Raw genomic sequence first — 27,766 nt, forward strand, 5'->3', positions numbered from 1 at the left:
TCACAGATGGATGGACTACCTTCATATGTCTAGTTCGGCAACCACATCATTTGTCTCTCCTTGCTCAATTTGCCGAAAGCTGTAGACTATCTTCATACATCTACTTCGGAATCCAGACCATTGCTTTCATCTTCCTCCATGCACAGACATGGAGTTCAATAAGTACATCATTGGTTTTCATGTTTCTTTATGCACTGTTGGGTGTAGACTTTCTTGACACACCTAGTAGAGTAACCATTTAATTGGTTCTCAACTTTCTCCATTCCTAGGCAGGTGCGGATTAGCTTTCAACCTGCCTTATGTGAAAAAGACTGAGGGGGTCATTCTAATTCTGGCGGGCGGCGGAGGCCGCCCGCCAGAATTCCGCCCCCATAATACCGCTCCGCGGTCAGAAGACCGCGGAGGGTATTATGAGTTTTTCCCTGGGCTGGCGGGCGGTCTCCAAAAGACCGCCCGCCAGCCCAGGGAAAAACTCCCTTCCCACGAGGATGCCGGCTCGTAATCGAGCCGGCGGAGTGGGAAGGTGCGACGGGTGCAGTAGCACCCGTCGCGTATTTCAGTGTCTGCCAGGCAGACACTGAAATATCTTGCGGGGCCCTCTTACGGGGGCCCCTGCCGTGCCCATGCCATTGGCATGGGCACGGCAGGGGCCCCCAGGGGCCCCGCGACCCCCCCTACCGCCATCCTGTTCATGGCGGCTTTCCCGCCATGAACAGGATGGCGGTAGGGGGGGTCAGAATCCCCCATGGCGGCGCAGCAAGCTGCGCCGCCATGGGGGATTCTGAGGGCAGCGGTAAACCGGCGGGAGACCGCCGGTTTACCCTTTCTGACCGCGGCCAAAGCGCCGCGGTCAGAATGCCCTGCGGGGCACCGCCGGCCTGTCGGCGGTGCTCCCGCCGACCCTCGCCCCGGCGGTCGAAGACCGCCGGGGTTAGAATCAGGGCCTGAGTCTAGATGAAAAAGAAGTTTGGCCAAACTTTCTGTCCACCTGCCCAATTTCGATTTGGGGTGGACCACCAGATTTATGCTAACAGATTAATCTAGCATACTCTGATGGGCTGACAGAGTGGGGGTCATCAAAGAATACATACACCACCACCCACCCTTTTTTAGGTGGATTGTGTTATGTTCTTTTTTCCTATCCATTACTGCTAGGTAAAACCTGGTGGTGAAGGACATGAATAAACAATTATGAACCTCAAACCATAGAAGAAAACTCCCATGGTGTGTGGGCCATTATTTTTTTTTCATTTTTCAAAAACAAACTCCTGCTTTGAGAGTTTATTTTGAAAAATAAAAAAATGGAAAAACTTGTTGGCTGTCTGTGCTGTGAAGGTGGTCCCTGCCAATGTATGGAAATGTCAGTGGGGCGGATGGATATCTCTAAATTTGGCAGATGAAGTAAAGTCAGAGAGGTGGACATGAAGTGCTCCTCCACCATCTGTCTTCACTCTGTCCTTCCAACAATAATTTGTTCTCTATACTTGTTCATACTTTTAAACTAAAATCACAAACCTTATAGAAAAGAAATGATTATAAAGCAGATTCCCATACACATCATCCTAGGCAGAAGACAAACATTGAAATCAATTTTAGGAACCTTCCACATGTTTGCAGAATGGTAATTGTGGATGTCAGTAGCGTGTCCATATCTGGGTTGGGGTGTGGTTAGTCCTCACATCAACCAGAGACTCAGCAGGACCAGCAGGGAGCTCACTACCACAGTAGAAAGGGAGACATCTGGAAGCAAAAAAGAAAATGCTCATGGGATGTCTAGGAACACAAAAAAACTAACTTTTTCTAGAACACACCAGCCACATATCCTCAATCTCTCCTTTGATGTCTGTAGAATCAGCATATTCCCACTTCACCTCAGTAGGTCTTTACTTCAATTTTTACCAGGCCCAGTGTCTCTCTTAGGGGAGGCTTTAGACTATACCGTGTGCTGAGGAAACCACTAACTTCAATCCAACTATCTCCAAACACAGTCCACGATTTGAACCAACCACCCTGCCTGCTGTGGTGTGTATTAGATAGTTGCAGTCCATGTTGCTGTGGAGAGAACTTGGGTACAAAGATCTGGGATCAGAGATCCCAGGGTGGTAATGCCCACTTGTCTATACCAGGACTTGGTGAAAACTAGGTATATCCTCTTGTGGCCAAGTTTGACAGATGGTGACAAGCACCTCAGGGATGAGCAAGAAAAAAGCTTTATTTCAAAGACCAAAACTACACTTCCTAAAATCTGCATTCTATTTTTATAGTAAAACACATTCAAAATACATTGTTACTCACTAAGCATATGTCAGCAGAATCAGGCAAATGAGCAAGACATCTCTGGGTAGCAGAATCTTCCAACTTTCAGAGTTTATATGGATACATTTTAACCCCAGGAGAGTACTACCAGAGAAAGGGAGTGAACTTCAATGTGTTAATTACCTTTGTGTGATCCAGAGTTTATATGCACAGAATCTGAAAAGGAACAAATAGAAGCAGAAAGTTACTAAATATTTCCCTTCAGCACCTCAGTCAAACTGAACTAGCAATAAAACAGCAATACTGTGGGCCCTGTGCTAAAATCACCCTGCACAACTTGCTCTTGAGACAGATGGTGCCTGCAGCGATACATTGATCTTGCTCCATCGGTGCTACACTTGTATTTTAGCAACAATGCAATAGTGACACTGAATGCACATTGATATTGCACAGACTGAGCTATTACAATGCTGCACCAATTGTGCTATAGGGAGATTCACCAGCAGTGCTACCGCACACTAGCACTGTCACAGTGATGGTATATGCATGGCCTAGCATGACCCCTTCTCCTGCGACGTCGACCTGGAGAATCACTAGGAATCATGTTGATGGTTTCTGACAACTCTTGGCCTCCTTTCTTCAGAAGTCCTTCTTAGGTAGTCTTTGTGAGGTGGCGGCTCCTAGTGGGTCGGATGGCTAGATGTCTTCCTAAACTTTCTCTTCCTCATCAGAATTTCTTTAACCATCAATTCCTCATTTTCCTCTCTCTGCCTAAAAGATTATTGTTCCTTTAATGTCCCTTTGGATATTTTTTAGCAAATGTTCACATTCTTTGATAGAAAGGGGTGTTATCAAATACACCACACACACTTTGTGTGGGTCTGATGCTGCCTTGTTCCTGTAACATGAAGGTCACTTCATCATTAGTGACAGCATTTTGACAGGACAAAATGCAGAACTACCAAGAGAAATTTGGTACCATGGACCCTGGCGGTCCGCTACACCTACTCAGGGGTTGTTTACAAAAAATGCATTAAAAAACAAGATTGAAACTGAAAATGCTAAAACGATCTGTAACTATGAGTGAATTGAAAAGTAAATTATAAGATTAAGTTGAAATCCTTATTTTGATTGGTGGGAGCAGTGGAGATACAGAAACACAAATCGCATCTAGGTGACTTGTGACCTCAAATAAAGAACTGATATATGCCAGCTGATAGAAATGGGGTCTCAATCAATCAATCAGTGAATTTATAAAGCGCGCTATGTACCCGACAGGGTTTCGAGGCGCTGGGGAGGGGGGGGGGTGCTGCTAGCATTCGAAAAGCCAGGTCTTGAGGAGTCTCCTGAAGGTGAGGAGGTCCTGGGTCTGGCGTAGTGAGGTGGGGAGAGAGTTCCAGGTCTTGGCGGCGAGGAAGGAGAAGGATCTGTCGCCAGAGGTCTTGCGCTGGATTCGGGGGACGATGGCGAGGGCGAGGTTGGCAGAGCGGAGTTGACGTGTGGGGACGTAGAAGTTGAGTCTGGTGTTCAGGTAGGTGGGTCCGGTGTTGTGTAGTGCCTTGTGTGCGTGGGTGAGGAGTTTGAAGGTGATCCTTTTTTCCACGGGGAGCCAGTGGAGGTCCTTCAGGTGGGGGGAGATGTGACATCGGCGGGGTATGTCGAGGATCAGGCGGGCGGATGCGTTCTGGATGCGTTGGAGTCGTTTGATGTCTTTCGTTGGGATGCCTGTGTAGAGTGCGTTGCCGTAGTCAAGTCTGCTACTGACGAGGACTTGAGTCACCGTCTTCCTGGTTCCTGTTGGAATCCACTTGAAGATCCTGCGGAGCATGCGGAGGGTGTTGAAACAAGAAGAGGAGACGGCGTTGATCTGTTTGGACATAGTGAGAGCAGAGTCAAGGACGAAGCCGAGGTTTCGTGCGTGGCTGGCTGGGGTGGGTGGGGGTCCGAGGGCGGTGGGCCACCAGGAGTCGTTCCAGGCCGAGGGGGTGCGTCCGAGGATGAGGACTTCCGTCTTGTCGGAGTTGAGCTTCAGGCGGCTGTTGCTCATCCACTCGGCGATGGATTTTAGTCCCTCGTGGAGGTTGGTTTTGGCGGTGAGCGGATCTTTGGTCAGGGAGAGGATGAGCTGGGTGTCGTCGGCGTAGGAGATGATGCTAGGGTTGTGTTGACGGGCCAGTTGTGCGAGGGGGGCCATGTAGACGTTGAACAACGTTGGGCTAAGAGAGGAGCCTTGGGGGACGCCGCAGATGAGGTTGGTGGCTTTGGAGCGGAAGGGTGAGAGTCGGACTCTCTAGGTTCTGTCGGAGAGGAAGGATGAGATCCAGTTGAGGGCTTTGTCTTGGATGCCGGCTTCGTGGAGACGGGTTAGCAGGGTGCGGTGGCAGACTGTGTCGAAAGCGGCTGATAGGTCGAGGAGGATGAGGGCTGAGGTTTCACCGTTGTCCATTTGTTGTCTGATGTCATCTGTGGCGGCGAGGAGTGCGGTCTCAGTGCTGTGGTTTCGTCTGAATCCAGATTGTGAGGGGTCTAGGATGGAGTTGTCTTCTAGGAAGTGGGCGGGCTGTGCGTTGACGATCTTCTCGATGACTTTCGCTGGAAAAGGGAGGAGAGAGATCGGTCGGAAGTTTTTGAGATCGTTGGGGTCAGCCTTGGGTTTCTTGAGGAGAGGTTGGATTTCTGCGTGCTTCCAGCTGTCCGGGAAGGTGGCGGTGTTGAAGGAGAGGTTGATGATCTTGCGGAGTTTGGGGGCGATGGTGGCGTCGGCTTTGTTGAATACGTGATGTGGGCACGGGTCTGTGGGAGAGCCTGAGTGGATGGAATTCATGGTTGTTAGGGTTTCGGCGTCGTCTATTTGGGTCCAGGTGGTGAGGCGGCAGTCGTGGGAGGAGTCGTCAGGGGTGGGGTCTGGCGGAGGTGCGGTGTTGAAGCTGTCGTGGATGGCTGCGATTTTCTGGTGGAAGAAGGTGGAGAGATCGTCGCAGAGTTTCTGGGAGGGAGGGACGTCGTTGACGTTGGCGTTAGGGTTGGAGAGTTCCTTCACGATGCAGAAGAGTTCTTTGCAGTCGTGGGCGTTGTTGTTGAGGCGTTCTGTGAAGTGGGTGCGCTTGGCGAGTCGGATCCGTTGGTGGTGTTCACGGTTGGCGTCCTTGAGGGTAGCAAGGTTGTCAGGTGTGCGCTCGAGGATCCATTTCTTCTTGAGTTTCTGGCAGGTGCGTTTGGAGGTGGTCAGTTCGTCTGTGAACCAGGCTGGTTTTTTCTTTTCTTGGTTGGCGGTGGGTTTCTTGAGTGGGGCTAAGGTGTTGGCGAAGTTGAGGATCCATTGATGGAGGTTGATGGCGGCGGTGCTCGGGTCGGTGGGTTCGGGTGGTGGGTATTTGGTGAGTGTGCTGGTTAGTTGGTCTTCGGTGACTTTTCCCCAGCGGCGGTGAGGCGGTAGAGGGATACGGTGGTGTTCGGTGTTTTTCTTGAAGGTGAAGTGGACGCAGTGATGGTCGGTCCAGTGGAGTTCGGAGGTGTGGCTGAAAGAGATGTGGTTGCTTGAGGTGAAGAGTGGGTCAAGCTTGTGTCCGGCGATGTGGGTGGGAGTGTTGACCAGTTGACGGAGTCCGAGGTTGAGGAGGTTGGTGGTCAGTGATGCGGTGTTGGCGTTGTTGTTGTATTGCTGGATTGGACGACTCCATCCCCAGGGTGCCAGGTCACAAAGTGTCTAGTTGGCAGTCGGTTTGCACCCTGTCCAAGTAAGGACCCTCACTCTAGTCAGGATAAGGGAGATACCCAGCTCAGATAACCACTGCTCACCACCTTGGTAGCTGGGCACAAGTAGTCAGGCTTATCCAGGAACAATGTGTAAAGCATTTGCACATAACACAGTAATACAGTGAAAACACTACAAAAGGACATCACATCAGTTTTAGAAAAATAGCCAATATTTATCTGTGTAAAACAAGACTAAAACAAGAAAAATCCCAAATACAGTAGTAAAGATATGACTTTTGCAAGAATTAACTTAAAAAATACAGTTCCTTAAAGTTGATAGCTCCTTCTGGGGCTATCGTGGCACCATGAACATCAAACCTAGCAGTTCAGGCCGTCCGCGGTGTCGCGGGTCAGCTACGGTGTTGGGAAGACCCACAAAACAGTACCTTTGAAATGTAGGACGTCATGATCCTTGCGATGAAATATGGAGTGCGGTGTCGCAATGACTTACCTGCTGCCTTGCACTCCTGTAAAGTACTTTCTAGGTTAAGTACTTGTTCCCAGGTTAGTGCACACTAATCTTTAGAAGTCATTGTAGGCCTGTCTGTTATCTCCTTGCTTGTGCCTATGGAGTCTTTTTCCAAGTCTTGGTTTTCCAAACTCTTTGCCAGTTGACTAGATACTGTCTCCTGATCGATCCTGTACCTGTACTTGTGTCAAAAAGTGCTGGAAATCGGGTACCACAGGTCTGAAGAGAGCACTCCTGCTTGGCTGGGTGAAGAAACTCTGATCTGTCCCCAGGTCAGACATCTGTATCAGCTCTGTGGTAAAAGGCTGAGATCCAGCTGGCCTGGAGCTGAAAGCCCCCAACGCTGGGCTATATTTTCTAGGCTCCTGTGTTTAAAACACTCAGAGTGAGGTGCTTATTGCAACATGAGTGTTCCCCTGCTAAGCTGGATGATGAAACTCTGACTGGGTCAGAGCTCCAGCAGGCCCTGGATTGGACGACTCCATCCCCAGGGTGCCAGGTCACAAAGTGTCTTGGAAGCATCCCTGCAGGCCTGGGGATGAATCCTCTGCTTGGCTGGGTGAAGAATCTCTGACCAGGCCCAGGTTCAGAGTTCTAGCAGAATAAGGGTTTGAAGCCGTCATATCTTCACTCCATTCTCCATGCTGATGTGTCAAAAAGTAGTCAAAGCAGGGTCCACATTTTTTGAGACGGCTGTCCTGCTTTGCTGGGTAAAGAAGTTCTGACCAGATCAGAACTCCTTCAGGCGCTATGACACTAAGAGTGTGAGAAAGGGTCTGCAGGCCCAGAGAGGTTCAGACCTGGCCCTAAGTAAGAACCTCAGTTAGTTCAGTGGCGGAAGCCCCAAACTTGTATTCCATGCTCCAGCCACTGTGTCACAAAGAGCCTGGGACAGGGTCCTGCAGTGGCCAGGAGGTCTCCCCTTCATGGCCAGTAGAAAAGGTTCTGGCAGGGGTCCAGGTCAGATTTCCATCTGTCCTGGGGTATAACGGCCCAGCACTGAGCCTCCTTCCCTAGCCTGATGTGTTGCAAAGTATTCAGGGAGAGGTCCTGCATGCCTAAGGGGAGGCCTCCCCTGCCTCCCCTGCCTTTCTGGGTTAAGTAGATCTGATTGGGCACTGGGAGAGAGCTGCAGCAGGCTGGGGAAGCCCTAATCATGGGAGCCGTATTCCAGACTACTGTGTCACAGTGTGCCCGAGACAGGGCCCACAGACCCAGGTAGGTCTCCATTGCCTGTCTGAGTTAAGAAGCTTAAACTATGACTGAGGTCAGTGCTCTGACAGGCCCGAAGATGGAAGTTGGAAGTCCTGGACTCCCTTCCCAAGCCCATTGGTCCACATGAAGCCCAGCATGTGATCCTGCAGGCCAAGAAAGGACTCTGCTGCCTACGAAGATTACGATTGACACCTTTCAGAGTTCCTGTAGGCCAGAGGCTGGAAATACCGGGACTTTAGGCTCTGTTGTCAGGGTCTCCATATCTCAATGTGCCCAGGATTAGGTACCGCAGGTACCGCAGCCCCAGGAAGGCAACCCCTGCCTGCTCGGGATTAAGAAGTTAGACTAAGCCCCAAGTATGGCTAAGGGGTAGAGGTCCCAGGCACTAGGCTCCGTTCTCCGGCCTGCTCTGTCTCAAAGTACCAGAATGGGGTCCTACAGGCCCAGGAAGGTATTCCCAACCTTCCTCGTTTAAGAAGCTGCCATATCATGTAACAAGATCAGTTACCTGTTCATAGATAAGGGTAAATCTGATGCCTCACTTACTGTCTCTGATTTGAAACCAGACACAGCCTATATATGTGTGTGTGTATATACACACAGTGGAGTATGTGTGCTGGGTCACTTCCTGGTTGGTAACGCCTTCAGCCTTTGGAATGGGTTAAGAGGTCTGCTGCCAGCAATTTCTGGGGTGCCCATTACAAGTCTTGTAGTGACTTAAAGAGGCTGAATTTCATTCTGGATTCTCACATCCCCTTATCTAGGTTCTCCATGGTTTTCTCCCAGTCTTCTACTTGTAAAGTTTGCTGCCATTATTCATGTGGACAATCATGTCCTAGATCACCACAATTATCCCCTTGTACAGGCCCTTGTGTTTCAAGTACTGATGAATGGGGGAAATTTGGTATCTCCCATAGCTGTGCTTCTAATACTCTACAGAGAAAATATTTGAGTTTGATGTACTGCCATTCCTGTTTTGAGAGCAGATTAAATTCTGCATGTAACATTTCAAAGGTTCTGAGATTTCCTTATGTTACCAACTGATTAAAGATGAGTATGCCTGCCCTTTGTCATCGTGACTTGTATCTGAGAGTAGCTTTGGCCACCACCCAGAGTTTGTAAGGAGCCCACTTATTATACACTATCTTGAAGATGAGTAGTAATAGGCTATTTCAGAAGGGCATTTTCTGGGGGAGCTTCGACATTCAAAATTATAAGCAGCAATGGTTTCAATATTGGTTTGCTCAGGTTCCAATCCACAGTTATGCAGAATAGTGCATGTCTGTGATTCCGCCCTTTAGGATCGTACATAGGAATATTAGTGAGGTTGTTGGTGGGGATACCAGAAAGAAGTCTAATCTTGACTGGGTGCCATGGTTGGTGGATAGAAAGGATATTATTTGTATGTTGGGTGCAAGATGTTTCTCAAGAGTGCCCTATCCTTATTTCGCTGTGTCAGGTGGGCTGGTCCAACCCAGTCCAGAATTACATCTTAGGTCAAGTTAAAGTCACCCCCTATAATCACACGAGTGTTGTCCAGCTCTGTTATGATGCAGTTATTTCACAGGAGGAAGGTTAACAATTGTGATGTAGATAGAACCTAAATTGATCAGTCTCAATTTAGCAAACACATTTCTCCCTTCATCATCTGTCCATTACTGAATTACCGTACATGGGACAGATTTATCTAAAAGATGGCTTGGTCATCATTTGTCGGGTAAGAGGAATGACAGGCTAGGAGTTGGTTATCGGCAAATACGTTGCCTCTAAGGTATAGAGATAACCTGGTTCATGGTATGCTGTAGTGCACTATTTGGTGGCCTAGGTTGCCGCCTCTTTTACTGCTGAGATGTCCCCTGGGCATGGCCATTGGGGTGGTGGGCATTACACCCGTCTTAACTATAACAGGAGTCATGTGGAGTAGTGTGGCACAATGGTTAGAGCAGCAGACCTCTGATGCAGAGATCTTCCCGGGACCAGTGTTCAATTCCTGCCTTGGAGGGTCTTGGGCTCAATTCCCTTCAACCAGATAATTCTCGCCTCAGTACCTAATCTAATTAATGGGTTTCACTCTGTAACTCTGGGCAATAGCTTGCTTAATCTCCACAACATCCCTGACAGCAGTTGGATGCCTGGCTTCACCCTGGGGGTTACCCAGGAGTGGGTGCCTCACAGGGAAAAGCCAGGAGGGGTTCCACAGTGGTATGCGTACAGCACCTTGAGACCCTAATGGGTGAGTAGTGTGCTGTATAAGTGCAAAGTTTCACAGCCATGGGGTTTTCATGTCAGAAAATGACACTAGTATGGTTAGAGGCATTTCTATGCCTCTGCCCGTACTGGTGTCATCCTTTGACGCTAAACTCCCTGTCCCCCCTTACACCTCCCTCCTCACACGGCTAGTGCCTTTTTTTAAGACGCTAGCCGGGCCTTACCACCAGCTACCATTTATACCATAAATATGACGCACCGGCCGGCATCTTGGGATGGCGCTACCCGGCAGTATACTTTTTGATGCTAAACTGTTTTAGCGCAGTTTAGCGTCAAAAAGTATAAATCAGGGCCTCAGTGCTTTTGTGTTTGCAGACTGCTCGATTCACAGAATCATCCCTTTTGCACATGCAAAAAGGCCTCTCTCAATGTACAAAGCCCTAATTTTGATTCGGTAACCTATTACCGATTTGTAAATTGGGTTTGAATTTCATTATAAGGAAGGGGTGTGTTTAGGGCATCCCTTCCTAATATCGAAGCACAGTAGGATGTGTGAAAGTCTTACGAACTAAATGTGGTCGCAAAACATTTGCATTTTACCGTGTACTTCAAGTAGGTGGTAACCCCTTTCCAAATGAGAAGTGATCTACAAGGGACCCCTTCCTCTTTGTTGATATTTGTGAAGCATAATTTAAAGTGCCTGCAGTGGTCTAACGGACCAACGCCTTCTCCTAAAAAAATAAAGAGAAAAATGGACTGCATTTAGAAAAAAGAATGCTTTACTTAAAAGCATTCACAGATACGGTGGTCTGCTGACTCCAGCATGCCACAATCACTGTGACTTTAGCAGTTCCCAATGGGTTCCAAAAGCGAGACCTACCGCAACAATATCCATGTGGTAGGTTAATTTGCAACCCACTGGGATTGCAAAATGTGCACACATTCATTTGTACATGGTTATCTGTGAAGACCAAATAGCGAATCATAAAACATTTCTATTTGGTAATCACAAACTGTTACCTATGTACATCCAGCCCTATACGCCTTCATTGGTCTGCAGACAGCCCTTGTGTTTTTAAAGATTTTTGCTACTGAAAGTCAAAAGTCAAAGTTTTTTCCAATCCTTGAATCTTCTATCGACCTTTACTCTTTTTTAGAGTTAGATTCCTTTTTTAGAGTTAGATTCCTTAGTAAATGTAGAGAAACTTCTGTCTACAAAGAGTTTCTTCTTGGTGGCATGCTCCGAATCAAAGAGTTTGGAAAATGGAACCCTCTTTATTTCCCATCTATATTTAAGATTGTGTTATGGTAGATTTGTTTTTTTGTTTGTGTATTATAACTATTTTATGTTGTTAATTTAGCTGTTTCTATAAATTAAGAAATTTTCATCTAGTTGTGAATGCCAATGTCTCTTAAGAGTCAAGGTCTGAGACTCACCTTCTAGAGGTTATAAGACAATTTTTCTAATGGTGCAGATGGGGATGGTTGATGCCAGAGGGTCTAAATATTATGTTTTGGGTCAGCTAAGAGATGCTATATCCCTTTTGTATCTACTTGCAGGTTCTCACCGTTATAGCTTGCTTAGGATTAGGACAAAGGATCACTAAGTTCAATATAATCATGTTCTAAAGCGGATATGTTCATGTTATGGGAGAGTTTCTCTTTTTGTAGCCATCTTAAGGTTTCCAATTTGGCTGTTCTTTCTTCCCTGGTTTCTCAGATGGAAGTGGGATCAGGGAATTCAATTGTTTTGGAATTATGGTTTCCTTGTAATGTAAGCATTTTTTAAAGTTGGCATTGAACTTATCATGAGATGTCTTTTTTTCACCACAGTCTAGTAAGGATAGAATTGTGGTTTTTCAGCACCCAGCAATTTTGCTGTCATGTTAGTATGTCTGGTTGGTTGTTTCTATCGGACCTTGATTACAACATTCTGCTTGGGAGATGTAGAGGTAATGTTTAGATTCCTTACTTGTAATCTCCCTTCCTCATCTCAGTATACACAGGCCTCCCGCCATCCCTTCCTTCCTGAGAACCCCCATCAACAATCTGAAAGAGGGCTTATGAAGGGTGAGTGGCGGCAAGCAACACGAATGAGGGTGGAAAGTAAGAGGGGCGTGGGAGTACACGAGGGAGCCGCTGAAAAGGACTCACTAAAAATGAGCTGTGGAAGGACACAAGTAATGCATCAGTGCTCCAAGGCTGGAAAAACACATAGAAAGGAAGGAAGACTACTGCAGGTGACCAATAGAAAGGAAGCAAATGAGAGTGACATTGAAGCCAATGAGTGGTAAGCAGTGGGTGGGCTCTAAGCCCATTGATAGAAAACAAAAGGTCTTGAATAGACAGTGAATGCTCTGTCTAGGTGAGACCTTAAAATGACACAAAAAAAACAGAGGCAGTGAGGATTTATAGGAGGATAGCTGGCGTCATCCATGGAAATTAAAAAAGCTTAGGAAGTGGTGCCCACTTGAAGTCTGGAGGATAATTCTTCAATTAGTACTGGGACAAAGAGGGAAGAATTATAGTAATGAAGGTTAATGGTAGATAATCTAGATGATGATTCATCTACGCATTCAAGGGTTTTGCCGTGCTCACACCTGCTCCTCACTGCATACAGTCCCACTGCTCATGCCATTAACTCACTGTGACCGTGCTCACACCTGCTTCTACTGAGGCTCACACATCTGCATGCGTAAAAAGTTATTTACATTTGTTTTCTGCACCACCCATAGTCCGTTACCTGGCAGTTATTTGATGGTGTCTTCAGGCAGAGGGATACATCACACCTCATATACACTTCAGACTGGCCTTGAAAGCGGAAGGTCTCTATAGCAAACTTTACTTGTAGGGACTGGCCATTCTCAATCACCTGTACGTTCACATCCTGGGTCATTGCACATCTGCAAAGAGAAGAGCAAGCTAGGCTTTAATATCTGCAAATAGAACTACAGTGCTCCCTGTGACATCTGTCTTGCAGCGCCCAATTCACAAATATAAACTGAGACTCAAGTTTGCATTTACCACTTTTTGGCATACGTAAAGGCAAGTTATTACTAGTAACTTTATCACTAGTAACTTTATGACTAGTAAATTCACTGGTATCACAGCTACAATTAGTAAAGCTATTACTAGTAAGTTTACTAGTAGCAAAGTTACTAGTAGTAACTTACCCTAACGGATACCAAAAGGTAGTAAACTTAGACTTATGTATTCACACAAATAAGTTACTACTAGTAAAGTTACTAGTAATACAATTTATACTGAAAATTACTAGTAGTAAAGCTACTATCAGTAATTTACCTTTGCAAATACCAAAAAGTAGTAAAATTACACTTACGTCTAAGTTTACCTGAATCAGGCCCCCAATCTGTCCATCAGTGTCCCACAAGGGCTCGGCTGAGATCCCCTTATTGCACAAATGTGTGAATTCTGTTCTTGTTATAAATACAAAGCTGAGGTTTAACCAAGTAATTTGTTCCCAGAAGGGGTTTGTTTTTGCAATATTTTATTAATTACATGCATGTGATCTTAATTGCTTCTGGATCATCCATAAAACAAATTGGACTTTCCACTTTCTACTTCTCTAGTTCCACCTTAAGAGCACAGAAGACTCAAAAGCCAACACGTTTCACAACTCATTATATTAATCTGTCACTTCTTCAGGGCTTACAATTAACATGTATGTTATTGTGTAGTCAGTCATTGATTGAGGTGCCACTATACAGTTTAATCATAAAAAATACTATTCTGTGAGCATGGTAACTATTCAATCAGTTCTGGTTGCACCCTGTACTACTAAAGTATTTAACCTGCCTTTACCAATCAAACTTAGTATGCTCAAGTTACATATACGTATAGGCAGTATTACCATCCATGCCATACCCTAAGTCCCTCATCCCTGCATTCACCAACAAGGGGATAACAGGTTATCATTTTAATTGTAATTGCATTTATACAGTGTTTAATACCCTTGGTGAGGCATTGAAACACACCTTCATACATGCAATGTATGCGGTGTGGAGTGTGGTATGCTTAATGCATGTAATTGAGTTTTGTGTAGTGCAAGGGCGCGTATCGGGACCCCCCGCACCTGGGCCACTACTTAGGTATAAATATTATAGCGAGATCTACCTCCCATTTCAACTGTTGTAAGGAAACTGAAATAAAGAAAACCAGGACTTCTCTTAGCAAGGCAAAAGCAGGTTTACTGTAATGTCAGGGAGAGTAATTATCCCCACACAGATAGACAGCTGGTCTCCAATGGCTGATCTCAGGCAGCCATTTATATAGCTACATAAACAATGTTTTAAAAAAAAAAGGTCAAATAATAGGTCACTCAATAATCACATATTTGTTACAAAAGCATCACATAACTCCTAACCATTTGTCTACACATTCTTCATTGTAATTCTAACAATGCTTAACAAACAATTTATTTGCTTGTTTCAAATGCATGTGTGTGCGTGTGTGTTTTATTTCTCTGCTCCCGACCTCTTATCAGATTCTGTGTACTCTTCGCTAAATCTTTCTCCTGCTTACATTCTTTCAGTCACGTTTTCAATTTACCAAGAACACAGAATACAAGCTTGTGTGCTATGAACGTAAATTCCTCTAAGCTTGCAAACACAGGTTGTCCTTTAACTAAGACCTTGCTGATCATGCACTCTATTTACCAGTGAACTCTTCACCTGTTTTGCATCATTGTGGAACTTAGGCCTCCACTATTCTTTCACCACGTATAACTCTGTAACACTCTCTACTATTGTCTGCAATGGAGCAACTTGTTCAAATTTTGTTTCCTCTCAAACACAACTTGTGCCAAGAGGTCAAGTTATGTGACTGCATCAACAGAAGACAATACAAGATCATTACTGCCTTCCTGCCCATGCCATGAGGTAGTATCCCTGTCAGCAACAGATATGACAATGGGTTCAACTGGGAGTTCCTCCAGCACTCGCAGATTATGTGTACAAAGATGCTATATATGAGGAAGTGACCATGAGGAACCCCGTATAACTCAACCAATCCTGAAACAGCCTTTTTTTACTGCCTAGGAACAAGTCCCCCACACACGATACCCAAACCTCTCTCCAGACCAGGGCGTCAACACTACTTGCCAATTGCCAGTTTCAGGCAGCACCCATAGGTCCACCTGGGGGTTATGCAGGCAATGCCCACCACCAGTGTGTATGTAACGCCATCAGCAGGAAAGAGCTGCTTTCAACAGGACGGTAGTGGGCACCATTGTGTCTTGTGTGTTAGCGACAACAGGACCCTTTGTTTCCTGATAGACTCTGTAGAGCTGTGATGTAAGTGCTGGGTGTGGAGAATACATTTTAGGTTAGAATGTTGAGTTTGTGGCTACACACAGAGCAAAAAAGATGTGCAAGACGAAGCTCTGTGTATGGCATATTTATTTATGATTACCAAGGATGGGGAGGATGCTACAAGCACCCTCCTGTCTGTTGGTTTGAGGAACCAAGTCAATAGGAGTGTATCTCCCAACACGCTGCCATCTCTCAATGTTCAATGCTGGGACCATTGCCTAACCATTTCACCTTCAACGGCAGAGGTACCGCCCCCCAGTACAATTCCTAATTGGGACCCCTAAGCGTCCCTCCAACATAGAGAGCTGCACCTCGTGCAGAGCCATGTGTTTTTTGCCATTCCCCAGATGAGATCCATCCAATGTACAAAAAAAGGACGGGAAGGAACCTATGGCAATACAGTAAAGAACTATAGCAACCGGATCAGGATTTTTTGAAATGCAACCCTACCTATCGGGAAAAGAGGAAGGGAGGTTCAGAAAGGCATGTAGGAGCAAAACAAATGCAATGACCAACCCAAATTGCCCTCATTCAAGGCAGACTCTGCGCTTGTTGGACCTGGCTTTTTGACAGGGTCATCCCCAAACTTTTTGCCTTCTTCTTTTTCTTTTTCTGACCTCAGTTTTGCTGGTTTTTAGACTCTGCGCACTTTACCACTGCTAACCAGTGCTAAAGTACATATGCTCTCTCCCTTAAAACATGGTAACCTTGAATCATACCTGATTGGACTATTAATTTACTTATAAGTCCCTAGTAAGGTGCACCCTGTGTGCATAGGGCTGGTAGATTAAATGCTACTAGTGGACCTGCAGCACTGGTTGTGCCACCCACTTAAGTAGCCCCCTTAACCTTGTCTCAGGCTTGCCATTGCAAGGCCTGTGTGTGCAGTTTCACTGCCACCTCGACTTGGCATTTAAAAGTACTTGCCAAGCCTAGAACTCCCCTTTTTCTACATATAAGTCACCCTTAATGTGTGCCCTAGGTAACCCCTAGAGCAGGGTGCTGTGTAGGTAAAAGGCAGGACATGTACCTGTGTAATTATATGTCCTGGTAGTGTAAAACTCCTAAATTCGTTTTTACACTACTGTGAGGCCTGCTCCCTTCATAGGCTAACATTGGGGCTGCCCTCATACATTGTTGAAGTGGCAGCTGCTGATCTGAAAGGAGCAGGAAAGTCATATTTAGTATGGCCAGAATGGTAATACAAAATCCTGCTGACTGGTGAAGTCGGATTTAATATTACTATTCTAGAAATGCCACTTTTAGAAAGTGAGCATTTCTTTGCACTTAAATCTTTCTGTGCCTTACAATCCACGTCTGGCTGGGCTTGGTTGACAGCTCCTTGTGCATTCACTCAGACACACCCCAAACACAGGGTACTCAGCCTCACTTGCATACATCTGCATTTTGAATGGGTCTTCCTGGGCTGGGAGGGTGGAGGGCCTGCTCTCACACAAAGGACTGCCACACCCCCTACTGGGACCCTGGCAGACAGGATTGAACTGAAAGGGGACCTGGTGCACTTCTTAGCCACTCTTTGAAGTCTCCCCCACTTCAAAGGCACATTTGGGTATAAAACAGGGCCTCTGCCCTACCTCATCAGACACTTGCTGGAGAAGAAACCTGAACCAGAAACTACATCCTGCCAAGAAGAACCGCCTGGCTGCTCAAAGGACTCACCTGTCTGCTTTCTACAAAGGACTGCTGCCTTGCTGTTGGCCTGCTGCCTTGCTGAACTCTTGTCTGGCTGTGAAAGTGCTCCCCAAGGGCTTGGATTGAGCTTGCCTCCTGTTCCCTGAAGTCTCAGGACCAAAAAGACTTCCCTCTTTCACTTGGACGCTCCGTGCGCCGAAAATTTAGACGCACAGCTTGTTCCGCTGCGTGAAAAATGCCGCACACCGACGCTGATCGACGCGACGCTCTTGGGACGACCGAAAATCCGACGCACGGCTTCGCAAGGACAACGCCGCCCGACCTCTATGGGAGAAATCGACGCAACGCCTGCCGTGAGATCGTAATTTCGACGCGCAGCCCCGCAGAACGACACGCAGCCAGAAAACAAGCAGGAAAATCCACGCACAGACCCAGGACATCTGGTAATCCCCGCGATCCACGAAAAGAGACTGTCCGCGCGCCGGAAAACGACGCACAACTTCCCCGCGTGGAAAATAACGACGCAAGTCCATGTGTGCTGGAGAGAAATCGACGCACACACCCTTTTTCCACGCTCCTCTTCTTTTGTGGCCCTCTGAGGAGATTTTTCCACTCTAAACCAGGTACTTGTGCTTGAAAGAGACTTTGTTTATATTCTAAAGACTTAAGACACTTTATATCACTTTTCAGTGATATCTCTACAATTTCCCATTGCAAACTTTATTCTTTTTTGACCTACAATTATCCTGATAAATATTATATATTTTTCTAAACACTGTGTGGTGTATTTTTGTGGTGCTATATGGTGGTATTGTATGATTTATTGCACAAATACTTTACACATTGCCTTCTAAGTTAAGCCTGACTGCTCGTGCCAAGCTACCAGAGGGTGGGCACAGGATAATCTTGGATTGTGTGTGACTTACCCTGACTAGAGTGAGGGCTTTTGCTTGGACAGGGGGTAACCTGACTGCCAACCAAAAACCCAATTTTTAACAGCGCTGTACACCTGCACCCCCAAATATTTAAAGTAGTCATATTGCCGGGTTATCCAAGCTGAGGGATCTTACGGGCACCAGTCAGGTGACACCGCCATCAGAGGGAACAGGCATCACTTGGTGTAGGAGCCTGGCCTGGTTTGTAGTGGGTACCTATGGTATTTGCATCTTATACCAGGTCCAGTTATCCCTTATTAGTGAAATGTAGGCAGTGTCTAGAAGACAGGCTCTCTAGGGGTAGCTGTAGCTGAGCAGCCAAGGCTTACCTAGGACACATACAAAGCTCAGGCAATACCATACCACTGTAGTCACACAGTACTCACACACATGAAAGAAAATACTTTATTTCGGTGACACAAATGGCAAAAATACCACAGAGACTATACTCCATTAGGAGGTAAGTAATACACAAATGATATACACTAGAAGGCAGAAATAGGCATAAAAACTGTTAGAAAACAGTGCAATTAGTGAAAATCACAATAGTTAGAAATGGGCCTATGGGGAACTCAAACCATATACTAAGAAAGTGGAATTTGAATGACCATATACTAAGAAAGCGGAATGTGAATGTCTGTTTCCCACCTAGGCAAGTGTAATGTGTGGAGGGGTACTGTGAGTATTAGAAAATACCAAAGGTAAGTAATAGAATCTACCCCAGAGCCCAGGAAAGCAGGAGAAAAACACAGTAACTTTCCTAAAACACATAAGAACACGAGAAAGAAGATAATGGAAGAATCAGAAGAGACTTCAAGACACCAACAGAGGATTCCTGGACCTGAAGACCTGTGGAAGAAGGGGACCAAGTCCAAGAGGCACAGAAGAGTCCAGGGAGAACAGGAGCCCATGCTAACCCGGTTGAAGGTGCAAAAGAAGAACCACCGGTGAAGAAGAACAGTCAATACTGGACCCAAAAAGACAGATTTGGGTTCCTGGTTGGTGCATATGATGTCCCACTTGGATGGATGATTGCAGTCTGGTTTGCATTGCTGGGGTCCGCCAACAATCCTTGGCACATGCAAAGCTCGCGGTTAGCAGAAAAGGATGCTGACCGGGACCAGGAGGGACCTGGTGGACTCTATCAAGGAGGTGGAGTCAGAGGGGACTCTGAGCAACTCAGAGAGCCCACAGAAGACCAGGCAGCATGTACAGGAGTCCCACAGCACAGAGACAAAGAAGGTGCAAAAGGAGGCCTATGCAGCACTACAACAAAGGATCCCACCGAACCGGAGAACCACTCAGGAAGATGTGCGTCGTAGGATAGACTGCAGGGGCCGGAGCTGCACGGTGCATGAAGAACTTCATGGAAGGATGCCAACAAGCCTTGGCAACTGCATAACACGAGGTGCAGGGGGGTACTGTCTTGCCTCCACCAAAGTTGCAAAAGAAGAACCACCGGTGAAGAAGAACAGTCAATACTGGACCCAAAAAGACAGATTTGGGTTCCTGGTTGGTGCAGATGATGTCCCACTTGGATGGATGATTGCAGTCTGGTTTGCATTGCTGGGGTCCGCCAACAATCCTTGGCACATGCAAAGCTCGCGGTTAGCAGAAAAGGATGCTGACCGGGACCAGGAGGGACCTGGTGGACTCTATCAAGGAGGTGGAGTCAGAGGGTACTCTGAGCAACTCAGAGAGCCCACAGAAGACCAGGCAGCATGTACAGGAGTCCCACAGCACAGAGACAAAGAAGGTGCAAAAGGAGGCCTATGCAGCACTACAACAAAGGATCCCACGCCACCGGAGAACCACTCAGGAAGATGTGCGTCGTAGGATAGACTGCTGGGGCCGGAGCTGCACGGTGCATGAAGAACTTCATGGAAGGATGCCAACAAGCCTTGGCAACTGCATAACACGAGGTGCAGGGGGGTACTGTCTTGCCTCCACCAAAGTTGGACAGTAGGACGTCAGGACTGTCAGGGCCACTTCAGTCCACCACCTGTGATGCAGGATCCACGCAACGCATCAGGAGAGGGGACCCATGCAGCCGGTCGTCATTGCAGAGAGATGCCTGATGAAGCAAGGGAGTGACTCCTTCACTCAAAATAAATATTTATGAGGTGGGTCTTTGCGACCCCATTGCGAGTTGCAGAAGGTGTCGCAATTTGCTTTCTTCCTGCATCTGGCCCATGCTTCTCTGAGGAATAAACCAAATATGGTCTGAGTAGACCAGGGCTCCCATCAGTGGCAGCAGCTTGTTCGTGAGAACCTTTTTAAGGATATTGCAGTCCAGGTATAAGAGGGAGAAAGGCCAATATATGACATATTTGTGGGGTCTCGACCTGGTTTGGGCAACACCACAACCAGTGCGTCCCATAAGGATTCCAGCAGGGTCTCCGATGTGTCCACAGCATTATACACCTGCAGCAGTCTGGGGCACAGGTGGGTGTCATAAGTAGAGTAAAATTCTGCCAGCAACCCATCCGTACCCAGTATCTGATTTTGACTCATCTGTACAACGGCCCCTTGAATCTCCTCATTCCGTAGTGGATCATCCACTTCACTGAGCTGCAGGGGATTAATGCAGGGCAGCTGTATATCCCGGTATGGTAATCATTGAAGGCCACATTAATGCTGGCCTGGGATGTGAACACAATCCCATTAAGGTTCGTTATTGCCACCTAGGAGTATGTGATTTCAGCACCCTCCGAGCCCGATCACACTTGCTGTGCTGCCTGGTTAGACCAGCTCTGTAGTTCAACAGCCCTAAGCGGGATGAACACTCAAAGTGCCTATGGTGCATTGTGCCTGGCCCAATGGCCTGACTGAATTTTAGGATAAGCCAGCCTCTAACCACCACATGTCCCTCTCAGTGTGTAAAATATCCACCTGTAGGGTCTGTTTCACCCCCACACGAAGTGGCTATGCATTTGGCCGTGGTGACCACCTTGAAGGCCTCTCACTGTGTAAGCTGTGGCTGGGTCAACCCCTCACCTGCAAAATACTTCATAATTTGAGCACCTGCCGTTTCACAAAAGGGAGCATTTAATCTCCCAAAAGGATTTGAGATGGATTGTTATAACATGTTGTTTGGGCCAGTCCTCTATCACAAAGTTTTCTACTTTTACTAAAGTTGCTTTTCCAGCTAGACATCTTTCTCATTCTTCTTAGCTTAAAGTCACATCTTCATCCAAATTACTGTCCTCAGTATCAGTAAATATAGCAATCCCTTGACAACTAAATTTCTTACACCAGGTTGATACTCCATAAAAAAATTATAACCTTCTCCATCAAGTAACTACTTGGGTAAACATTTGATGGTGAATGCATGGTATGGATGTTAAATTGCATATGTAGGCCCAAGTTTGCATTACTTTTTTAACACAGGCCCAACACAAACTCTTTTTGGGGGATTTACATACAACACACATTGGTATTTGTTTTGGTTTGTTCTAAAAACAAGTAATGCAAACCAGCAGAAAAACTCTGCATCATGGAGGGGTTCCATGAGTGGTACATGGGAGTTCCTGTGCTACCACCCATATTTATTACTGAAATTCGCTATCTACTAACAACTGTAGACAGGGTTTTGTGCCAAAGTTTGACGTCACTTTAAAGTAGGTGTTAAAATGGGAAATGCTGTGCTGTACAGCATACATACAAGGTAGGAAAAATTGTAAACTCAGTCTAAGGAACATATTTTGTACCAGACAAATACCTATGCGAGACTCATACAGACGCCTTTGCAGTATGGCACAAAGGTGCATGTGTGCCACTCGAGAGCCTAATTCAGCCCCAGAGCTGGGGAGCGGGAGAGTGCCACATCTTGCTCCCTCTCATGCAACGCAGCACTGCATCTCTGGGAACCTCACTGCATTGCATAGAGTTTTGTAAATTTGAGCCATAAGATACAGCTGTGAGCATGATAACAGTGCAATCAGTTCTGCAGGTTGAATTGCATAGTTCTACGAGACACAACAGAATTGATTCAATGGAGTTATCATGCTCACGATTAGGTATTATATATGGTGAAACTGTACATTGTCACCTCAATCAATAATTGACTAGAGGATACCATGGATGGAAAAAGTGTCAAAACATGTTTTGGCTTTTGGTTCCCTTGTGCTATATTAATGCAATTTCTCCAATATTATAAGTTCAGCCCTTCTAAAGGTTTTTTATTCATACTAAAGTCTCTCTATCAGCCAGGCATCTTTCCCACTCAGCATTCAGAACCACAACGTAATCCAGGCTACTCTTCTCAGTATCAAAATCCTGGAGTGGTAAACATGATAAACAGTGGCAACTACGTTTCTTACACCAGATTTATATATATTCCATAACAAGATTATAGACAGCTAACCATTTACTTATTATTGGAGTGGAACAATCAGACCCCGTAGAGGTAAATGCATGGATGAGGTGTTTATAATCAGTAGTAATGGCAAACTGCATCCCCCCCAAACAATCTTGAAATATCTAATAGTCCAGGAATAGGCTAGTGCAGAATAGCTGAGTTACGGTCAAATGACTGCCATAGATCCAAAAGCAACTGTGCATTCTTTACGGGCAATTTGTGTTTGTATGGCACCTAGTCCTTTTGCACTAGCATCAGCTGTGAGCATTGTTTTTCTATGAATATCAAAGCATTATAAATATAAATATAATATAAATATAATCTCACGCCAATTTAACATTTATTTTTAACAATGATATGGACTGAAACCTTCAAGTGAGTTAGCACTTTTTATTTTTTTATTGTGTTTAGCAATATCAATTCTGTAAGAATATAATACTGAAAGAATATAACTTTGCAATGATCTCACAATAAGCACTATATGGTGTATTGGAAGGTAACGACAACCAAAGCCAGCCCACATGGTATTTAGTAACATTCTGGTGACAATACATTCAAATTTCATCTTTTAGGTCATATAAGTCTACAAAAAGACATGTTACCTTAATTTCAGCTTTTTTAACCATGACTACTGAGGCAAGCCATCCTGCGAACAATATGGGTTCTATAACCACTTATCACACGAATCGGTACAACATTTCTAAATGTTTCCTTCTGAAGACAGGTATAGGGCTAACTTTGCACACAAAAGGTTTTGTTTCCACCTCAATAACTTGACCCTTCTTTGATGATATAAACCTTCCCTATTGTAGAACGCCCCTGAAAGGACATTTGCACAATTATCATACTCTACGATTGGAGGAGGTCCTTGATATACTCAGCAGGGTCAATATCTAGTAATTCATGATTAGTAATTCTCCCTGTTGGGCAATTAATCAAATACACTCTTGTCAATAAATGCAAATGCTGAAGAAGCATCCATTAAACCTGACTTGTTTTAGTGATTTTCACAACCTGGACCTTGCAATTTGTCTTCATTATTTATTCATGTGACAAACTAATTTACTGGCATCATCCTCCAACTCCTGCACCTTATGCACTTTTTTTGTGAGATGTCCCTATAACATGTGTCTAATGGCCTCTATGCCATTGGAATTGCTGACACAATACACACTACTACTAGCTAAGTGCCCATCATCACCACATCTAAAACAAGTTAACTTGACATTGTGACTGGCAGCTTTGGATTTCTTTCCTAACTCATCTCCAGATGTTCGCAGCTTTGACCATTTCTCCACAAACAGAATGTGCAGTGGTAGAGTACACCTCCCTAACACGTGCTGCAATGTGTACTATACCTTATACAATTTCTGTGTCATCCTTGAGGTAAGGGACATCAGCTAAGAGGTTCTCCTGAATTTTGGGGTTGTTTGCATGTATTTTAGAGTCACATAAATCCCCAAACTCCCAAGAACTAGATACCTATCTTAATTCAGCAACATATGGAGTAACCTATTCAATTTTTTCTTTTCAATATTCAAAGAATGTATTGCTTTTATAAACTGTATTTACTTTGTCTCCAAAATGTCCCTGCAGTTGTCTATGTGAGTTGGAAAATATTTTTCTGGTTTCTCCCTCCACCGATTACAGTAGGTTTAGGCAGGCTTACAGATACTTTATGCTCTTTAAAAGTCTAGACTGTGAAGTTATATATGGTGTTTCCTTTAAAGTGACAAACAAATAAGATTCAAACAGTATAATCCATTGTTTCGCAAGAAGAATTGATTCACCGATATCATTTAAGAAGAGGGGGTTGTTCCATGCAAGCCGCCGTCATGTGCATACTGTGATATTGACTTCTATATTTCTATTACTATTTCAAGCAAATAACTCATAGTTTTTAGGTTATTATTTACATACACATATTAGTTATGCTTGCCTTCCTTTACTGTCAATTAACTTGTACTTTTATTTTACTTGTTCAACATGTTTTCCTCTTTTATTAATCCATAACATGTGCTGCAGATTCTCATGGTCTTCTATTAATTGTATTGCAATCATATTGTAGCACCCACATTCCACCGGGTATAAGCAATGAAGATGTTATTTAGAGGAAGACATGTAGAGAAGTTTGGAGAAATGGTCACTTACCCGCCTGAAATTAGTTCAACACCTGGATCACCAGAGGTGTTGCTGGGGGTAGCAACACACCTGTCTGCCCTTAAGGTAAATGTATCTCCATCAGGGAATGCAGCTGAAATACCAATGTAAACTGGGGTGCCCACTGTCAGGGTGTCGCCTTCTGTGAGTGGATCAGTAAAGGAATTAGTCTTAAAGGTGGTCATGGTGGCGGTAATTGTTCCAGAGCCATTCACTGGTGGTAGAGTAACTGTGCTGGATATACAAAAAAGACATTTAAGGATACGCTCAAGAGAGTTAGTGCAAATTACATAAAGATGTATGATTCATTTATTTTAATTATTGATTAATAAACCCAAAATGTTATTCACTTGAGTTCTTAAGAAAGAGGACTGAGAACACCTTACATGGTTGCAGCTGATGCACCTGATGCAGGGGATATTACTGATTCTGAGATATTTCTAGGGAGATTTTTGTGCTGATGTTAACAGAAGGAGCGTGGACGTCATACAGCTAGGGAATGAAAGAACTGTTATGCTTGTTGTATACATTAAATATAGGGCTGGATCACAGGTCTGTTTTGGCTGGCGCTTTTACATGTTCTTGGTGGTAAGAGATTGGTTGGTGCTAACAGAACTTGCCGCCGTATTATAAAAGTAATCCTTCACCATGAGATTTCTTCTGATATTCGTAAAAGTCAGGCTATCACTGATCCAGGAAGACACACATTGAAAGATAATTTCTCACATTTCCGAGAGCAATTCTTAAGACTCCAGTGAATGGTAAAAATATTCATCATTATGAGAACATGCTACTTTAATAAAATTACTCAACATAGTAAAAGGTATCATAAACACATATCAAGACAATACAATAAAACATGTAGAATTAAGAGATAGTGTAATACCAAATACTGCATAGCATGAGCCATCATATCCAATATGCAATATACCAGATATAAAATGTTAATGGCATGAAGACAGTATAGACATATAGGGCCAGATGTATGAAATTATTTTGCACTCGCAAATGGTAAAATCGTCCGTTTGCGAGTGCAAAACTGTGGTCTGCGTTGCATGAAATGCATTTGCAGACCACAACTAAGAAATCGCTAAAATAGCAATTTCTTGCGTTGCGACCTGGAAATTGCGAGTCGCAATTTGCAATTCGCAATTTCCAGGTTGCAAGGCTATTCTGGAAAAAATCGCAAATTGCGATTTTTCCTAAAGTTACATTTTGCACTTGCAAAATACCATGCTTTGCAACCAGGTGGTAACCTGGTGCAAAATTTAAAAATGAAGTTAAACTGCATTTTTAACTTCAACATGTAAAGCACACATGCCCTTTTGGCATGTGTGTACCTTACATGTTGAAAAAACAGTTTTTGGGGTGCAGGAGAGGGGGCCTTAGGCCCCCAGCACCCTGGCTTTTTGCATTTCCAAAATTGCAATTTCTGGTTCAGAAATCGCAATTTTGGAAATTCAAAATATTCGCAGCTATGGGCCAACAGGCCCATAGCTGCGAATGGGGCCGGTATCGCAATTTGCGATTCGGTAATAGCATTTGCGATTTTTAAGAAATCGCTATTACCGATTCGCAAATGTGATACATGGCACTTTGCGAGTCGGTAATAGCGATTTCTTAAAAATCGCTATTACCGAATCGCAATGGGCCGTGATGGTACATCTGGCCCACAGTGCAGTAGTGTTATGCAAACAACAGTAAAATAACTACAAATACATTAGAGAACCCTACTAATTAGAACAGCGATCCTCTTCCTGTTGTTGATAATTAAATGTATTTGGCCACAGCCAGGTTAATATAGAGGAAAGTAACAGCATGCTTCAGAATAGGGAGCAGCAACTGCTTTTTTAATGGTGTGTCACATTTACAAAAAACCTTAAAATGTATTGGAATTTGTGGTGAACAATAACCACACTGACATAGTGTAAGCTTACCAGAATACTGACCTGGTTGTTGAAACGCAACCAGATAATGTATAGTATGAAGTTATGGTACTAGTTCAGATGGAGGTTGAATTACTAGATAATTCCCTAAAGTAAACTTTTGAAATTCATGGCTGACTGTAGCATTATTGCAAAAGTCATAAATGTAAGCCTTCAAATTGCCCTTTTACATGGCTTGCTAAACAGCTCAGTCATGTCCAAACTATGGCATATGATCTTTATGTAAGCTGACCAAAGGATCTTAAGAGCTTTATCTAATTTAAAGACCAGCCTATTGAAACTGGTTTTATGGTTGGTCGATATGGACATTCAGAGAAGAAATGATCGCAGGCTAATGTAATCAATAATATCGCCTAGCCCAATTCAGTGTGGCCAATGCAGGTCACAGTACTTTTAGGTACAGCAAGTAACCACCTCAAAAATCCGTTTTCCAATATCTGCAAGTCAGTCTATAAGTTGCAAAGGCGGGACTTTCAGATTTGTATACCGCCATCAACTCCAACTTGGAGTCAAGGCCAAAAGGGTTCAAATAGTCCTTGCAAACTCAGAGCTCCTAAACCAACCCTGTGCTTTCTAATGTGATGCATCATCAACTAAAACCTTAAAATAGAGAAAAGTATGTATAGATTAAATCTTAGCATCACTCATGAAAGTTCCTTATTTCTCAATCAAGTATCGCCATATGTCATAATATGTTTTATGTGGTTTATTGCAATGATCTAAATCTGAAAATATTTAATAAAATGATCAAGCAATATGTGGAGCCCTGCTAGAGTTCTGGCAATGAGCGCTGCATTGTCGGCAGACAGTAACACTGGGATAAGGTGGGAGCCTACTCGAGTGGAGTCTACACCGAGACTAACCAACAGATTCCCAAGGCTATTAGTGTAAACTAAAACAAAAACAGGCAGCCCTGAGGGACTCCACTGGCAAGCTTTATTGCCATTCGGCCCTTACCTTACACTAGCGATGACATCAGTATGCAGTTGCATGAGGAAGCACACAATATGTTTGTTCTTCCCCATATTGAGCATGATGTATCACAGCTTAGATCTATTGACATGATTGAAGGTGGACCTCAAATTCATAAACCCAAGATACAGACTTCCTGACTTAGTTACAGTACACTTACTAATAAGTAGGTACAGATTAAGATATTGTACCAAGGCCCGAGTGGAAACCATACTGTAGATCTGGAAGAACATGATTTGGCTGAGCCCATGTTTTAAGGTGAGCTAGAACAAGCCTGCCCATAATTCTAGCTGTACTATCAAGCAAGCATATAGGCTGATAACACTCAGGATTACATTCCTCCCCTTTCTTAAAAATTGATTCATCATTGGTATGGGGCCAGATTGAAGGGGATGTAGGAAGGTAGCCTCTTTCTAGCCTTGTTACTCCCACTTCTGACCTGTTTGTGAGTATATGTCAGGGTGTTTTCACTGTCTCACTCGGATCCTGCTAGCCAGGGCCCAGTG

General features: G+C 44.7%; 1 protein-coding gene across 1 annotated transcript in view; it reads right to left on the reverse strand.

Annotated features, from left to right (window-relative positions):
- Positions 1 to 699: 699 nt before the first annotated feature.
- Positions 700 to 27,766, reverse strand: part of LOC138283042 (uromodulin-like) — a 147,989-nt gene continuing 120,922 nt past the window's right edge. Inside the window, exons 7-10 of the mRNA XM_069221176.1 lie at positions 24,334 to 24,576; positions 12,648 to 12,807; positions 2,440 to 2,472; positions 700 to 1,740 (exon numbers count right to left, since the gene is read on the reverse strand). Coding sequence (XP_069077277.1) covers positions 2,458 to 2,472; positions 12,648 to 12,807; positions 24,334 to 24,576 — 418 coding nt within the window. The 3' untranslated portion in view covers positions 700 to 1,740; positions 2,440 to 2,457. The remainder of the gene's footprint in view (positions 1,741 to 2,439; positions 2,473 to 12,647; positions 12,808 to 24,333; positions 24,577 to 27,766) is intronic.

Source organism: Pleurodeles waltl, chromosome 2_2, assembly GCF_031143425.1.
Source record: "Pleurodeles waltl isolate 20211129_DDA chromosome 2_2, aPleWal1.hap1.20221129, whole genome shotgun sequence".
Classification (NCBI taxonomy): Eukaryota; Metazoa; Chordata; class Amphibia; order Caudata; family Salamandridae; genus Pleurodeles; species Pleurodeles waltl.